At 38.9% G+C, this 18,329-nt stretch overlaps 1 protein-coding gene across 21 annotated transcripts in view; it reads left to right on the plus strand.

Moving 5' to 3' along the window:
- WAC (WW domain containing adaptor with coiled-coil) overlaps window positions 1-18,329 on the plus strand; it is a 90,008-nt gene that overhangs the window by 62,549 nt on the left and 9,130 nt on the right. For 7 of the 21 annotated variants that reach the window (XM_016962843.4, XM_063780573.1, XM_063780572.1 and 4 more), the window contains 3 exons: window positions 679-987; window positions 14,882-15,127; window positions 17,410-17,532. In XM_016962843.4, the coding sequence (XP_016818332.1) occupies window positions 679-987; window positions 14,882-15,127; window positions 17,410-17,532 (678 nt within the window). The remainder of the gene's footprint in view (window positions 1-678; window positions 988-14,881; window positions 15,128-17,409; window positions 17,533-18,329) is intronic. The other 14 variants (XM_063780580.1, XM_063780583.1, XM_063780584.1 and 11 more) reach the window with 3 other exon arrangements.

Genomic DNA, 18,329 nt, shown 5'->3' on the forward strand with positions numbered 1-18,329 from the left:
CTTCTATTTTTAGATAGCATTATGCATCATGATTTTATTAACTCTCTGGTATTTGTAACATTAAAAATACTACAGATTGGTTTACTTACTGTGTTCACAGTTCATCATAACTTCAGTCATCTTAAAATGATTTCATTTAAGCCTTCTTATAAACTGCTTTAGAGGCAACTAATTGTAGCTAACTTAGTATTCAGAAAGACCAGGCTAATGAAGCCTAATATTCCTTTGCAGTTGAACCACTGTGAATAATTCAGTTATTAGAATCTGTGACCCGTAGTGTAAAAGAACGAAGCATTTACTTTTTCTGCTTTTAAAACATTTTTAAAAATTTTATGAGATATTATAACTCCATATGTTGATTTTTTTTGTTTTTTTTTTATGTTTTGTTTGAACTACAGTGTGATTCTAAGGAATCCTTAAAAAATGTGTAGCACCCTTGAAATATGAGTATAGATGAATATTTATAGTTGAGCAAAAACTCCTCCTCTTCCAGTATTGCATATTTACATGCCAGTGGTAAAACTGCAGACACTAACTGGGTTTGCAGTTTTATAAAAGAATATGTAAGTACAAGTATGTTGCTAAATTAGCTGATGTTAAAGGTAGGATTCTAATGTAATCTTTTTTCTTCCCCCTTCTGTCATTCCAACATCTGTTTTTTCGAACTGTGAACTAAAGTGGAAGACAAGCATTCCAGTGATGCCAGTAGTTTGCTCCCACAGAATATTTTGTCTCAAACAAGCAGACACAATGACAGAGACTACAGACTGCCAAGAGCAGAGACTCACAGTAGTTCTACGCCAGTACAGCACCCCATCAAACCAGTGGTTCATCCAACTGCTACCCCAAGCACTGTTCCTTCTAGTCCATTTACGCTACAGTCTGATCACCAGCCAAAGAAATCATTTGATGCTAATGGAGCATCTACTTTATCAAAACTGCCTACACCCACATCTTCTGTCCCTGCACAGAAAACAGAAAGAAAAGGTATGCCATTATTACTAGATGCTGCACGTTGAACTATAGTTTCTAAGTTTCTTATATATTACATTATTTCCTTTGGCTCTGAATTATAAATTTTTAAAAAAGTCTTTTAGAATGTTTCTGTGTAGAGTTAGGTGTAGAGTTAGCAATATTTAGCTTTTTTCTTTAATTTATAATTATCCAGCCTCAGAACTGTTTCTTGCCTCTGAATTTTAAGTCAAGTGCTTAATTTAAAACAATAATGGTTTAAGTAATTTGTTAAAGTCAAGTAACTGTCTCTTCAGTTTTCTGTTTTTGTGATCATTGTCTTGACAGTTTAGTTTATAAATCGTCTCAGTTTTCTCTTAATACTTAATATAGAGGTATTTTAAAACTAATGTCTGTATAACATTTCATTATTGGTTTCAGTTTGTGATTAGAAAATTAAGTTGTGGGCCATAAGATAAGGCGTGTTAATGTCTGAATTGGACCTTAAGTCTGAAGAGTGGAAGTTAAACGTTGCAACCCAAATTGCGTTTATCCAACTCAGTGTCAGTAATCATAGCATGTTTAAAAAGTTACAGAAAAATTTAAGAACAACTACTTGGAAGGTGTGACACAACATAAGCAGTGTGATAAAATTTGCATAGACCATTCACAATTTGAAACTTGTACTTCATAGTATGTTTTAAGAATCTAAGGAAATTAAAATGCAGTAAATAAATTGTCATAGGTAGATCCATTAGCAGACCATTAGTAAGTGTCGATGCGCTTTTAAATATGCTGTGGGTTTAGGAGAGGCTTGATACATTAATTCACATTGATTCAATTTGTTGACAAAAGGGCTCAAATAGTTGGATTTCTTTTGTTTCTGATTTCCTCTCTCCTTGAACTACAGTGTGATTTTAAAGAGTCCTAAAAAAGAACTTGTAGCCCCCTTAAAATCTAGATTAATAGAGATTAATATTTATAGTTGAGCAGAAACTCAACTATAAATACATTTTATTTGAAATTTTCTTATTACATGTTATATGCATGTAATACATGCATATGTATTATACATGTTATTTGAATTTTCCTTGTTATTCAACCATATACTTGAGTATATATATCATACAGTGCATAATGTGTCAGATTATTGCTTGTTCCAAATGTCAAATTTGGTAAAGATGGTTTGTACCAAAATTCATACATAACATGTCAGATTTACCCTGTGACAAATTTGCAGAGAAATATTGAGAGATGAAATCTGAATTAATGCTATAGTTAATATATTTTCCATAGGACATTTTGGTTTCTTAAGTTCCTGTAATTTTGACAATTTGCTCACAGAAAATTTTACTTTAACAATCCTTGTCAGTTAAAATTCTGATGGCCATTTGAAAGTATTTATCCCATGTCACCTTTGTACATTTAACACTTTTTAACTCCTTTTTGCAATTCTTTCTCTGGCTTCTGTGATACTACCCTCCTTCAGTTGCCTATTTCTGTTCCTTCCTGCTTCTTACATATCAGCATCTCAGCCTTTTTTCCTCTGTTTGGTTCTTTTTCTTGTTAACCATGTTCCTTGGTAGTCATTTTGTTACTGTTATGACTACCAAGTCTTTAGTTCTAGTTCAGACTTACGTATCTACTTACCTTCTCTAAACTCTTAGTATTTGTTACGTATCCTCATATACAATGTGTCCCTAATTTCTCCCTTTCCCACAATTTATTCTTAGATTCGCAGTAATTGACAGCACTGTTCTTCCTAACTTTGCCTTAAATACTTAAACATTCTCACCCACCCACCCATTGACAAATCTTGGGCTCTTTCTCCTAGCACTCATTGAAATTCAGATTCTCTCTCTCTCTTTTAATTGTAAAAATCTTTCGTGGAGATTTCACTTACTGAAATTCAGGTCATCTCTCTCTGTTTGTTAATTTGTAAAAATCACTGTATTGCTCAGACTGGTCTCAAACTTTTGGCCTCAAGCAGTCTTCTGGCCTTGGCCTCCCTACGTGCTGGGATTACAGGTGCGAGCCACCGTACCTGGCCAGGTTCTCTTGAAATAATCTCCTGATTATCTTCTTACCCAGTCTATCCGCTTAACAGTGGCATCATTATACCATTTAAATTGAATTGTGTCGGCTCCTTGCTTAGAAACTTCTAGTGGTTTTTTAAACATCCAGATGATAAAGTCCATGCTTAGATTATAGCAAGCACTTGACAGGATGGTTGCAGTCTGTTTTACTAGCTTGGTCGCCACCCGTTGCACTCTTAATTCTCTGTAATTCATCTGTTGCAAACTTGGACATTTGTTAGGACTTGCCATTATCTTTCCTGTCCTGAGCTTTTGCTAAATAGAACATGTTCTTTCTTTCATTGCTGTCCTGTTGAATCCAATACTCTTTTGTTACAACACTTAAACATTGTAATTTCAGTTTTTTCACTTAGATTGTATCCCCTCTAGGGCTCAACATTATGTTTTACTGTATTTTGTACTTTGTTCACCTTCTAACCCTTCCCTCCATGCAGTTTGATGCTAATTGTCTTATGTTCATTTTAGTTTATTCCTTAAAACAACACTGGTGAGGGAAGGTAATATCTCTTATCTTAGAAATGAAGAGCCTAAACATTACCCCAATTCAAACGTGTGGTGTTAGAGGCAGCTTCTCCACAACCCTGTTCTTTCCTCAAAACCAAATACAATGAAAGACATAACATACAGCACATCTATGTCAGTTCGGACGCTCGTAATGTAAAATTTCTGACAGAGTAGATTCGAGTTTAAATTTCACGAAGTGTGTTTGCTAATCACAAGCATGTGCATAATTTATATATAGTATTCTTAAACTTGTAGGAAGAAACTCGATTACCTACCATGGAATTATCTGTTTTTATAGGGGAAATTGTGCAGTCTTTCCAAGTTCTTCTCCTTGTATGTTAATTGAAGACTGTTACATCCTTAGATAAGTTTTATAGCAACTTTAATCTTTACAGATTGTTTTCCATTTAGTCTGTTTAGATTGTTCAGATTGTTCTCCATATTTCTGAAATGTCCATTTGACATATTTTTTTTCTCAACGGAGACATCCATGTTATTTAAATTAAGCTTTCTATTGACTCTTCTCATCAGTAGATGATTAAAATGATTAAAACAAGTAAAATTAGTGATTTTACTTGTTTAGGTTTTTCTTAACAATTAAATAATTTATATTAAGCGCTGATGGTTCAAATCAGGTTGGCCTGTTGTTCTTAAGCACTGATAGTATAGCTGAGCTGTGTCTAAAGATGTCAGTGGTTGATGCTGTGTATAAGAGCAGAGTCTTTGTCTTTCTTAACCACTGCTCTATTCCTAGTGCTTGACAGATAATAGGCAGTGTGTAAATATTTGTTGTAGATGCCTATACAACAGTGTGTAAATGTTGGATGGATGCCTATACTACATGTGTGTAATGGATGTTGTATAGGCATCCATGTTCTATGTGTTAAATATTTGTTGTAGATGGATGCTATAAGAACAGGTGTTGAGAGTTGGGAGCACTTGCACTGGTCATGGTTTTTTAAAAAGTATTTGGAGAAAAAGAAGTTTGTGTATGTGTTGTGCATCTGATTAAAGCATACCAGCAATGGATTTAGATCTGTTTGATGCCAGTGTGTCATTTGAGAGAAAGAACCTAAGGTGAATTCAAGTTTTGTGCCTGCATGAGTAGTCAGAAGGGTAGAGAAAGCTGCAGAGCTCTTTTATTTTTGCAGAGAACAGTCTTGATGTTAGGTAGAGTGAAACAAGGGAGTGAGGTGACCCCATTTAGGTCTATAGTTGTTTGTTAGGGTAACATTTGAACATCTATGTATGATCACTTTATTGGACAACCATACAACAAATAGAGAAACTGATACACCAAAAAAATACAAAATTGAATTTTATCAGTTGGCACCCCAATGGCCATTTTAAACCTGCTCTAACTCTGCCATCCCTTCTAGATTGGTGAAATGACAAAATAGGAAACGTGGGTCCTTATTGTTTGCTATGACCAAGTTGTCAGGAGAGTTTAATATCCTTATTCAGTAAGTTCTCTATTTAGTGATTTAGAATTATGGTTTATTAGCAGAGATAAATTTGAAAACAAAACAAAGTAGCCATAGAATTAGACCTATTTAGTAATCTCAAGCTAGCTCTCCGTATGAACATGTGTAAATAATCACATACTCACATGCTAGTGCCATATGTAAAGGGCAGGACAGACTAGTCGTTTTAATATGAGGTGTGAGTCAGTCACTTGAAGTAAAATTTCCTTCTGTTTTTATGCTATCTGTAGACTAAATGACAATTGAATGAACTCAAAAACTTCAGTATGTGTTAAAGCTAGGCTCTTATAGCTGATGTAGATGGTCATTAACTGGCAGTGGTAGTGGGCCAACTTCAGCACTCAGTTGCTTTGCTGTAAAATAATTTTTAGGCTTACTAAATATTCATGAAAAGTTAGAAAGATTGGCCATAGTTATTCAAATATTTATTGAATAATCGAATAACTTAGTGTAGGAATTTAGTCTTAGTCATTAAATTTAACTAGGTTTAGTCAACTTAATGAAGAAATAACTGATAAAAAGAATATTAGGAAATATTGTTTGTAATTTGAGGGTAAGGAAAGTCTTCATCAAGACCCAAAATGGATTTGTCTTTTTAAAAATTAGTAAATTTGACCACATAGACATTTAAAACTTCTTTATGAAAAGTACAATAAACAAAGGTTGAAAGATAAGTATCAGACAGGAGAAAATACTTGCGACATGTAACAGGATACATTAAAGATACATAAAAAGATACATACAAAGCAGAATGAAAAAGACAATCCAATAGAACAGTGGACAATCCAATGAACAGAAAATTAGAGAAGAGCTGTTGCACCATATACAAAAATTCACTGAGAATGGATCAAAGACCTAAATTTAAGAACTAAAACACTGAGACTCTTGGAAGAAAACAAAATCTAAATGGTATTGTAGTTGGCCATGATTTCTTGAAATATGATACCAGAGCACAGGCAACAAAAGAAAAAAATAGGCACATTGGACTTCGTCAGTATTAAAAACTTGTACATCAAAGGGAGTGAAAATGCAATTCATAGAATGAAAGAAAATATTTGTAAATCACGTATGTTGATAAGGGATGAATGAATATATGTAGAAGTCCAGCTTAACCATGTAAAACAACACAGTTCATAAATGGGCAAAGGACTCGAATAAACATTTCTGCAAAGAAGATATCCTGGTGGCCAGTAAACACATGAAAAGATGCTCAGCCTCCTTAGTCATTAGGGAAATGCAATTCAAAAACCATAATGAAATACCACTTAATACCCATTAGGATGACTATTATAATTAAAAAATGGAAATAGGTGTTTTGGAGGGTGTGGAAAAATTGAAACCCTTGTACATTGTTGGTAGGAATGTAAAATGATGCAGCTACTCTGGAATACAGTTCGGCAGTTCTTCAGAAAGTTAAACAGAATTATGTGTAGGATCTGGCAATTCCATTTCTAGATACATACCCAAAAGAAAGGCAGAGACTCAAAACCTGCTTACATGCGGGTGTTCCTAGTAATTCACAACAGACAAACATTAGATAGAAACAATCAAGTGTTCATCAGCAGATGAAAGGATACGACGTGATACATAGACTAACAATACAATATTCAGCCTTCAAATGGAGTGAAATTCTGATACATGCTACAACATGGATGAACCTTGAGAATATTACATGAAATAAGCCAGGAGCAGGACACATGTTTTATGATTCCACATATACTAGGGTACCTAGAATGGTCAAATTCATACAGACAGGAACTGGAATAGTAGTTACCAGGGACTGTTTGGTGGTGTCCGGGGTGGGAGTGGGTGTTAAGTTTCTGTTTGGGAAGATGAAAATGTTCTGGAGACGTATAGTGGTGATAGTTGCACAGAAATGTGGATGTACTTAAAGACACTGCATTATACTTGTAAAATGGTTAAAATAGTAAGTTTGATGCTGTGTATACTTTACCAGGGTAAAAACAATGCAAGAGAAAGATTGCTAGTGTATGCTGAAAATTAAGATTACTAGGAGGATATTTTTCACTCTTGAGACTAATGACAACAATTGAATGTTGGGAAGCACAGTATGTGGGAGTGTGTAAGTGGGTCTTGCTAGTATGGGATGTCACTTTAGCAAAATCTGTTGGAAGTTGCTTATCTTTTGTGTGTATTAACATGAAGATTTTCTCAGTTGAATAAAACAAGGTAATACTTTCTTCGTTATCAAACAGCATATTTATGTACATTTATAAATGCATTAAGTTCTAGAAGGATACATGAGTAAAAATATGAATTTAAAAATTAAAGTCACAGATTTAGGTGTTGTCACCTACCTACCTTATGGTTTTTTCCTACTACACTTACATACCTCTTCATAATCCGCTCTATGTTTCCCATGTAACACCACTATTACAAAATAGATAAAGCAGGCTGCCTTTGTAGCAGTAATTTGAGTTTCATGTGTCCCCATGTCCTGCTCAGTATTACAGCAGTTGCTGTGTCAAAACAACAGGAAAGTAATGATTAGAAGTGCACTTCTTACCAGTATCATTTTAGATCTTCTGTATATTGAAAAGGATTTGAGATACCAGAAAAATATAGGTAAGAAATAAAGTTTGACTTTATGCTCTTTACAGTAGTTTGCAGGGGTACCTATAAGAAGAGTTGAAGTGATAATATTTTAAACCCTAGAAAGAGGTTATAGCAACAGATTTTTATGCGTCTAGTCTTTGGTAGGCTGCCCTGCCCCCGCAGAATTTGGAAATACAAGTGAATAATTTATAATTATAAAGCATTAAGAAGTTTTGTCTCTTAAATACGTAGAATTTAAAATCAAAGGGTGATATTTACAGCACATACCAAATAATTGGTCAGATATACAAGTCACAGAAATGTCAAATGGGAGAGTGAAGGAAAGTTTAAAATAGCTTAGGAAGAGATCACAAAATATCCTTTGAAAGATCATAGCCCCTCTCCCTTCTCCCCACTCCCCACGGTCTCCCTCTCGCTCTCTTTCCACGGTCTCCCTCTGATGCCTAGCCGAAGCTGGACGGTACTGCTGCCATCTTGGCTCACTGCAACCTCCCTGCCTGATTCTCCTGCCTCAGCCTGCCGAGTGCCTGCGATTGCAGGCGCGCGCCGCCACGCCTGACTGGTTTTCGTATTTTTTTGGTGGAGACGGGGTTTCGCTGTGTTGGCCGGGCTGGTCTCCAGCTCCTAACCGCGAGTGATCCGCCAGCCTCGGCCTCCCGAGGTGCCGGGATTGCAGACGGAGTCTCGTTCACTCAGTGCTGAATGGTGCCCAGGCTGGAGTGCAGTGGCGTGATCTCGGCTCGCTACAACCTCCACCTCCCAGCAGCCTGCCTTGGCCTCCCAAAGTGCCGAGATTGCAGCCTCTGCCCGGCCACCACCCCGTCTGGGAAGTGAGGAGCGTCTCCGCCTGGCCGCCCATCGTCTGGGATGTGAGGAGCCCCTCTGCCTGGCTGCCCAGTCTGGAAAGTGAGGAGCGTCTCTGCCCCGCCGCCATCCCATCTAGGAAGTGAGGAGCGCCTCTTCCCGGCCGCCATCACATCTGGGAAGTGAGGAGCGTCTCTGCCCGGCCGCCCATCGGCTGAGATGTGGGGAGCACCTCTGCCCTGCCGCCCCGTCTGGGATGTGAGGAGCGTCTCTGCCCAGCCGCCCCCTCTGAGAAGTGAGGAGACCCTCTGCCCGGCAACCGCCCCGTCCGAGAAGTGAGGAGCCCCTCCGCCCGGCAGCCGCCCCGTCTGAGAAGTGAGGAGCCCCTCCACCCGGCAGCCGCCCCATCTGAGAAGTGAGGAGCCCCTCCGCCCAGCAGCCACCCCGTCTGGGAAGTGAGGAGCACCTCCGACCGGCCGCCCATCGTCTGAGATGTGGGGAGCACCTCTGCCCTGCCGCCCCGTCCGGGATGTGAGGAGCGTCTCTGCCCGGCCACCCCCTCTGAGAAGTGAGGTGACCCTCTGCCTGGCAACCACCCCGTCCGAGAAGTGAGGAGCCCCTCCGCCCGGCAGCCGCCCTGTCTGAGAAGTGAGGAGCCCCTCCGCCCAGCAGCCACCCCGTCTGGGAAGTGAGGAGCGTCTCCGCCCGGCAGCCACCTCATCAGGGAGGGAGGTGGGGGGGTCAGCCCCCCGCCCAGCCAGCCGCCCCGTCCGGGAGGGAGGTGGGGGGGGGGTCAGCCCCCTGCCCGGCCCGCCGCCCCGTCCGGGAGGGAGGTGGGGGGGATCAGCACCCCGTCCGGGAGGGAGGTGGGGGGGGGTCAGCCCCCCGCCCGGCCAGCCACCCCGTCCGGGAGGAAGGTGGGGGGGGTCAGCCCCCCGTCCAGGAGGGAGGTGGGGGGGTCAGCCCCCCACCTGGCCAGCCGCCCCGTCCGGGAGGTGAGGGGCGCCTCTGCCCGGCCGCCTCTACTGAGAAGTGAGGAGCTCCTCTGCCCGGCCAGCCGCCCTGTCCGGGAGGGAGGTGGGGGGGGTCAGCCCCCCGCACGGCCAGCCGCCCCGTCCGGGAGGTGAGGGGCGCCTCTGCCCGGCCGCCCCTACTGGGAAGTGAGCCCCTCTGCCCGGCCACCACCCCGTCTGCGAGGTGTACCCAACAGCTCATTGAGAACGGGCCATGATGACAATGGCGGTTTTGTGGAATAGAAAGGGGGGAAAGGTGGGGAAAAGATTGAGAAATCGGATGGTTGCCGTGTCTGTGTAGAAAGAGGTAGACATGGGAGACTTTTCATTTTGTTCTGTACTAAGAAAAGTTCTTCTGCCTTGGGAAAAAAAAAAAAAAAAGATCATAGGCACACACAAGTCAACACTAGAGCTAAAACCAGATATTATTCCATTACTAAAGAGTGATTTTGAAAGACCATTTAAAGTAGGAGTATCCAATCTTTTGGCTTCCCTGGGCCACATTGGAAGAAGAAGAATTGTCTTGGTCCACACATAAAATAAACTAATGATAGCTGATGAGCTTTTAAAAAAATTGCATGTTTTAAGAAAATTTACAAATTTGTGTCGAGACACATTCAAAGCTGTCCTAGGCCTCATGTGGCCCGTGGCCCATGGGTTGGACGAGCTAGGTTTCCTTAATGCTTGGAAAAGTTTGCATTGAAGCAGTGAGAGTAGGGCTGATATTCTTCAAGCGCAGAAGAAAGCATTGAACTGACTTTTTAATGAAAAACACTACATTCTCTCTTACGTAAATTCATTCTTTGTGTTTAGCTCTTTTCAAAGATGTGGATTTTCTGTTTATGTTCAGTTTGTTGCAAACATGTAAAACATGTTATTAAGCATATTAGCCTCATATCCTAACAAATTAGACGAAAAGGTTTCAGACAAATGAAGTTGTTAATTAAAATTATGTATTTGTAGGCCAGGTGCGGTAGCTCACGCCTGTAATCCCAGCACTTTGGGAGACTGAGGCAGGTGGATCCACGAGGTCAGGAGATCGAGACCATCCTGGCTAACATGGTGAAACCCTGTCTCTACTAAAAATACAAAAAATTAGCCGGTCGAGGTGGCAGGCGCCTGTAGTCCCAGCTACTCGGGAGGCTGAGGCAGGAGAATGACGTGAACCCGGGAGGCAGATCTTGCAGTTAGCTGAGATTGCACCACTGCACTCCAGCCTGGGTGACAGAGCAAGACTCCGTCTCAAAAAATATATGTATATATGTATATTTCTATACTAAAAGTACGCTGATTTTTTTTTAAGTTATTCCAAAGTTTCGTTGCCTTTGTGTTTTCAAAAGGTGGTTTATTTTTATAAGATTATTTAAAATAAGTTTAAGTTAAATTTGTCTCTACATAGTGTTACTTAGCTTTATGAATATAGCATAAAATGAGCTATTCATCGTTTTCTTTGACTGTTACATCAATGGAAGTGTAAGGCCTACCTTCCCAGCATTATCAGGTTTTTTTTTTTTTTTTAATTGTTTAGCATTATCAGTTTTGAGGCCAATCAAGATGATTGGCCTAGAAGTTAAATGCGAATGCATGTGTACATGCTCCTGTTACCTGTATTGAAGAATGCTGTCATTAACTGGCACCCAGGCAGCAAGTGTATGTTGATGCCATTTTGGTGCCGAGTCCTGTTTTCTACAAGGGCTACAGAGAAAAGTACAACAAGGCCCGGCGTGGTGGCTCATGCCTGTAATCCCAGCACTTTGGGAAGCCGAGGTGAACAGATCAGTTGAGGCCAGGAGTTCGAGACCAGCTTGGCCAATATGGCAAAATCCCATCTCTACTAAAAATACAAAAAATTCGCTGGGTGTGGTGGCATGCACCTGTAATTCCAGCTGAGGCAGGAGAATCACTTGAACCCAGAGGCAGAGATTGCAGTGAGCCAAGATCACGCCACTGCACTCCGGCCTGGGTGACAGAACGACTGTATCTCAGGAAAGAAAAGATACAACACAATTCCTCTCCCGAGGAAGCTCATGTTCCTAGTACAAAGGAGGGATAATAAATGTTATGTAATAGAAGATACTGAGTAATACGCTAGATTTGTGTAAGGGCACTCCAAACCAAAGGGGAGGGGCACCCAACCAACACTTTAAATATAAAACTTCTACCTTTTATACTATTTCAGTGATAAAACTAAAACTACCTCTCAGAATAGCATTTTATGTTTGTATTATTAAACTCAGCTTTTTTAGTATTATACATGTAGATTGAGGCATGTAACATAAGAAATGTAAATAACTTGCAACATGCTTTGGAAGGACGTTTGTATGTGTGTCTTTGGTTGAGAGAGTGGAGCAATAAAAAAAGTGTAAATATAGCATGCTGAAGACCTGCATGGATAAAAGATTTCGCTTCTGTCCCTGATCGTATCCTTATTCAATTCAGTTCTCCACATTGTGCTATATTTTTTCAATTTTGCTTTATGTTTTTCTTTTGTTTGTTTTTAAAGTTAAAAGGAACCTTGGAGGTTCTCCAGTCTATTTTTGCATAAACAGCAAGTAGTGCCAGAATCACACATAGAACTTTTACAAGTTGTTAGATATGCCCAGGCTTCCGTTCAGTAAATGTGGCTTGGAGCCCAGGTATCTGTTTTGTTTTGTTTTTTAACTTTAGAAGTGATTCCGATGAGCAGTCTGTTGAGGACTAATACCTTTATTAAAAGGTTTAATAAAATCAAACCTTTTCATAGAGAAATTCTGGCCTTCAGAGATGTCACTTGCCCAAGAGTCCCATAAATATTAAGTAGAATCAACTGGTTTCCACACTACTCACTTGTAATTCCCCAAAACTGCAAAAGAAGTCTATCCTTGGGGTAAATAAACAGAAATTAAGGATGTTTTTGTTATTTTTTGTTAATGATGTGTATTTTTTTTTATTTTGGAGTATTTTCCCTTTTGCTTGGCTTGATGAGCAACACTGAAGGATTTTTAAGCCCTTCTGCTAATTTTCATGTCTCGTAGACATGAAAATAAGATTGTAAACACCTTGCACTTTGTTCTCCAACTTGTTTCTGTTAAAAGCAGAAGAAAATTTACAGAAATAACAAAGAATGAGGATAATTTCAGGGGGATATTAATACTAGTTTAATTCATGCAGTAAGTAGAAATAAAGAGTTTATTTCATTATTAATATTAATCAGGATGCCCCCAAGTTGTGTGTGAAAGAACCTTTAAGAGGGATGTGATCTGGAGAATACTGCTAATATACTCTATAATTGATTGCCCCATAAAATACAATAGCTGACAGCAGTTTTTTGGTTTTTTTTTTTTTTAGACAGGGCCTCACTCCCATTGCCCAGGCTAGATTGCAGTGGCTGAATCATGGCTTAATGCAGCCATGACTTCGTGGCTCAGGTGGTTCTCCCACCTCAGCTTCCTGAGTAGCTGGGACCACAGGCGCAAGCCACCACAGCTGGCTAATTTTTTGTATTTTTAGTAGAGACAGGGTTTTGCCGTGTTGCCCAGGCTGGTCTTGGAAATCCTGGGCTCAAGCAATCACCTGTCTCAGCCTTGCAAAATGCTGGGATTATAGGCATGAGCCACCACGTCCATCTGACAGCAGAATTTTCGCAAGGAAAACATTTATCGTTTTATTTGAGTTTCTTTATGCTTGTCTATGAATCCAGAACAGTAAAGCTGAAAATAATAGGCAGTCTGCTGGATTCAAGCACCCTCCTTTAAAAGTGTATACCCTTACGCAAATAAAAATATCTTAGTCCTTCTGAGTTCATCATGGTTAATCAACACATTTTTGAAATGTACTTAAATCAGCTGTGAGATCCACACTTTAGAGAGCTATTATCCCTAGTTCTTTCGACCATTATAGTAGTGAAAAAAGACTCATAGGGGAGTCTGTTTTCAATAAGCTTGCTACTACTGTATATATGATCTTGAAAATCTTAAAGAAATAGGTTGTTCCTAGTTTTGTACTAAAAGCAAACAGAGTGCTGTTGTGATAGTCTTTGAATTTTCTCCTGATTTACATATATCTGAGTTTCACTGAGGGTGTGTACCTAAAGGGGAATTACTGGGTCGTGTAGTGTTCGTATCTTCAACTTTTCTAAATAATGCCAAATTACTTTCCAGTGTGGTTATATCAATGTATTATCCATCAGAAATGTTGAGTAAATGTTCTCATTACTCTTTGCCAACATTTGGTATGTCTGACTTTAAAATTTTTGCATTATGGTGAGTGTAAAGGGATATGTTGCTTTATTTTACATTGTCCTGATTCTGAATGAAGTTGAGCATCTTTTCTTCAATTTCCTAGGCATTCAAGTTCCTTCTTTGAAATAATGTCTTCTGTACATTTTTCTATTGGGCAGTTTGTCTATTTTGATGTATAGAAATTCTTTAAATAGTCTGATTACCACTACTTTGAATATAATTGTTCTGCTTTTTGTAACTTTACACATCTGCTTGGTGTTACGGATACCTTTCTGTGTTTTCGTCTAAGAGTTTTAAAGACTTAAATACCTACACAAAAGTTCAGTCTACCTTTAACTGGCTTTGTTTTAAATGTAAGTTTTTATATTTGGCAGGGCATGTCCTGCTGGCAGTGTTCTTTTTCTTCAGGTTATGGAATCTTCAGGATTTATGTTACTAGCTTGTCAAATAGTATTAACAGTGCTCTTGGGGCTTTGATTACAGTTACATTAAATCTATATAAATAATTGAAACAACAGCTTTCAAATAATTTTCCATGCATATTTTATACATCCTTTATTTCTAAATACTATGAGGTGGGTTGTTTTTAATATTAAAGTGTCCTTTTTAATAATCTTAAAATGAAATAGCTCATTGCCTTATATATTGAATTACGAAAGGGAAGTATGTAGTTACAAAACTCAGTTATTAAGTATAAAAGTCTCTTCTCATCACATCTTTAGCCCATTTTGGGTGTAACCACCTTGGTGTACCTACCCTGATTTGTATTAAGACCAGTGTCTTATTGAGGTAGGTTGTTACTGTGGCCATAAACATTTTTCACCTTATTTCATGAGATATAAATTAAATCCTGTAGAATTATATTGTCCTTTTATCCTAATGGAAGCTTATTTGAATGTGTGGTTAATAAATAATTATCTTTGAGATAGCATTGGTGGTAGACAGATTGGTACTTTTCAAATCAGATATGGGTATGATTTGCCAGGTTTTATGGCTTCAGGTTATCTAACCTTTCTTGTTCAGCTTTCTTACCTATGAAATAGGGTGAGAAATGTCTAAATCATTATTGTAGTCATGTGAATGTTTACTGAGCATCTTCTGTGTGCTCCAATGTGTAAGGGTTAAATGAGATTACTTATGTTAGGTGCCTGGCACATGAGAGGTGTTCTTTTGATGTTTGTTCCAATTTTCTCTATTCAGGTAATTTTTCAGGCTTATTATTTTTTATTTAGAATCTACATCAGGAGACAAATCCGTATCACATTCTTGCACAACTCCTTCCACGTCTTCTGCCTCTGGACTGAACCCCACATCTGCACCTCCAACATCTGCTTCAGCGGTCCCTGTTTCTCCTGTTCCACAGTCACCAATACCTCCCTTACTTCAGGACCCAAATCTTCTTAGACAATTGCTTCCTGCTTTGCAAGCCACGCTGCAGCTTAATAATTCTAATGTGGACATATCTAAAATAAATGAAGGTAAATCTTCATAACAGTTTTTTAAAAATTTATTTGCATTGTGCAAAGTTATGTAAGTAGTAAAATCCCCAGTTTAGGAATGGTCTTTGTTTTCTTTTGAAATTTATAGTTGAACACTTTTTTTTGTTTTGTTTTTTGTTTTTGGAGTTTGGAAATTTATATCCACTGTAGTTTAAGACCATTGGTAGTATAATTGAGTTAGTGGTGCTTGGATCTTGTGTATATTTTTCAATACTTGTTATGTGTCTGGTAGTTGCTGGAGATAAGCCATTCTATGTACATAATGTGTATGGTGAAATTTTACATTAAAACAATCGAGCGTTTGTTGAAATTGGTATAAAAACTTCTGGTATGTTTCTAAAAACCTGTATAAATAATTACTCAGAATATTTAAAATATGCTAATTACTAGAAAAGTAGGAATTCAGGTAGCTACTTAAAATACTTTCAAAAAATTCTGAGAAGGGAGGAGATAGGTACTAGATAAAATGTTGCCATTTTTTTCCTGGTGAATTGCATTATTTAATTCCAGCCTTGCTTTTCAGTAATGCTACTTAACGTTTCAGAATATTTAGTCAGCCACTTTGAAAAAGTGTGAATAAAAGTAGATGTGTTAATTTGGAAACTATTCAGATTCACACGTTAATTCCTAAAAGCACTGCAAAATTTTCTGTTGAAAATGATAAATTTTTAGGCCGAGGCGGGTGGATCACCTGAGGTCAGGAGTTTGAAACCAGCCTGACCAAGATGGTGAAATGCTATCTCTAATAAAAATACAAAAGTTAACCAGGCGTGATGGCACATGCCTGTAAATCCCAGCTACTCGGGAGGCTGAGGTACGAGAATCGCTTGAACCTAGGAGACGGAGGTTGCAGTGAGCTGAGATGATGCCTGTGCACTCCAACCTGGCTGACAGAGCAAGACTCCATCTCAAAATAAATAAATAAAAATAAAGTGAACAATTTTTATGTACATTTTCACATAATATACTTAAAAGTAGTGTTAAGTGGTTAAGTTCTTATCCTAAAAATAAAGTTATCTCAGGCTAGTTGGTCATTAGTCTGTTCTTACTGTCCTTAATTTTTTTGTATTTTTATTTTATTCTCTAACCACGCAGTTCTCTTGTGTGGTAGGTAAATGTTTCATTTAGGCAAAATGGGGCTTTTAGATAGTTTGAGGAGGCCAGATGCAGTGGCTCATGCCTGTAATTCCAGCACTTGCTGAGGCTGGTGGGCCACTTAAGCCCAGGTGTTTGAGACCAGCCTGGGCAACATGGTGAAACCCCATCTCTACTAAAAATACAAAAATTTAGCCAGGTGTGGTGGTGAACGCCTGTAGTTCCAGCTACTTGGGAGGCTGAGGTGGGAGAATAACTTAAGCCTGGAAGATGAAGGCTATGGTAAGCTGTGATTGCACAACCCTGTCTCCAAAATAAATAGTTGAAGAAATAATAGTTAATGTCAATAATAAAATATCTTACACATCAAAAATACATGGTATTTCTAAATACTTTTTTTTTTTTTTTTTTTGAGATGGAGTTTTTGCTCTTGTTGCCCAGGCTGGAGTGCAGTGGTGCAATCCCGGCTCACTGCAACCTCTGCCTCCCAGGTTTAAGCGATTCTCCTGCCTCAGCCTCCCTAGTAGCTGGGATTACAGGCACCTGCCACTATGCCCAGCTAATTTTTTGTATTTTTAGTAGAGACGGGATTTCACTATGTTGGGCAGGCTGCTCTCAAACTCCTCCTAACCTTAGGCGATCCACCTGCCTCAGCCTCCCAGAGTGCTGGGTGTGAGCTACCATGTCCGGCCAATACTCCCTTTTTTGTATCCATTTTTAGATTTATTAGGGTGGATCTTGATACAGGATTTGAATGGCCAGCTTGTCTAAAAAGGCAGTCACATGAAATAGCAGTTGTTTATCCAGTTAATTCCATATAACATACTGAACACTCACATATGAATAGGTTTCTGACGTAATCGGAAGTTCCTGTGAACACTCGTTAAATTTTGTAGAGAGACTTTGTTCAGGTGATCATCTTAATTAGTGTAAAAGAAACTCTGTTGGTTTACCTTTATTGTAAACCCATTAAGTTGCTTTTTCTCTGCCTCAGATCATTTCAAATTTGGGACCCATTGTATTACTCCTATCTAGTAGGCTTTTATTTTGAGAGTTCTAGGTTGAAATATTCCAGTTTCTTGTGAGTTCTCTTCCTTGTCAGGTTGTTAGTAATGCCACATAAGCCTCTTGTTTTTATACGAATGTATGAAATAATATGTTTTTAGTTCTTACAGCAGCTGTGACACAAGCCTCACTGCAGTCTATAATTCATAAGTTTCTTACTGCTGGACCATCTGCTTTCAACATAACGTCTCTGATTTCTCAAGCTGCTCAGCTCTCTACACAAGGTATTCTTACTCATCTTAGATATCTCTAGAATGGTATCTTGATTTTGTTTTGGAATTAATAGCCCTTTTTTGTATTTAGTTTTTTCTTTCCTTTTTTTTTTTTTTAGTTTTTTAAGAGATTAGCTACAATAATTTTGTTTTTTTTTTTGTAACACTGGCATATACAGTAGTATTTTTATTTCCTTTCTTTTTAGAAGCAAGCTTTGACATTTGTCTTAAGGTATTGCCATCAAATCTGTAATTATTTAATACAGTATTTAATTCAGACTTTGTTATTAATGAGTTTTTTTATGCCAAAGCTGAAAGTAAACTATGATGTGCCATATATCTTTGTGAAACATTGCATGTATTTGAAGAGTTGAAGTTTGGTTCAGATTGACGTTAGATGTTTTTTGACTGGATAATATGGAAATGCTCATTTTCTGCCTTGAATTAGATATCCCTCTTCATGAAGGTATCCAAATGGAGAGAGATACACATAGGAGCAAATGGGAAGTGAAAGGGTCACTTTGTCAGAAAGCTGATAAACAGCAGGAATGCCTTGTCTGGAATGGAAGTATAATGGTGCAAAGACTCTTGCAACCCTCTGGCTAGCCTCATGAGCAGGAGACTGCGTGGGATACCTGGGCCTAAATGTAGAATAAGAAAGAAGAAATAAGGATGGTGAGGAGGCCTTCCATGTGAGATTAGGTTCAGGCCTAGCTTCCTGTTCCAGCCACATAAAGGAGAGTGGGCCACACTGGGTGTGCTTACCTCTGAACACACAGCTCACTTAGTCAGTGTGGCCCAGTGAGAAG

Source organism: Pan troglodytes, chromosome 8 (assembly GCF_028858775.2).
Source record: "Pan troglodytes isolate AG18354 chromosome 8, NHGRI_mPanTro3-v2.0_pri, whole genome shotgun sequence".
Taxonomy (NCBI): domain Eukaryota; kingdom Metazoa; phylum Chordata; class Mammalia; order Primates; family Hominidae; genus Pan; species Pan troglodytes.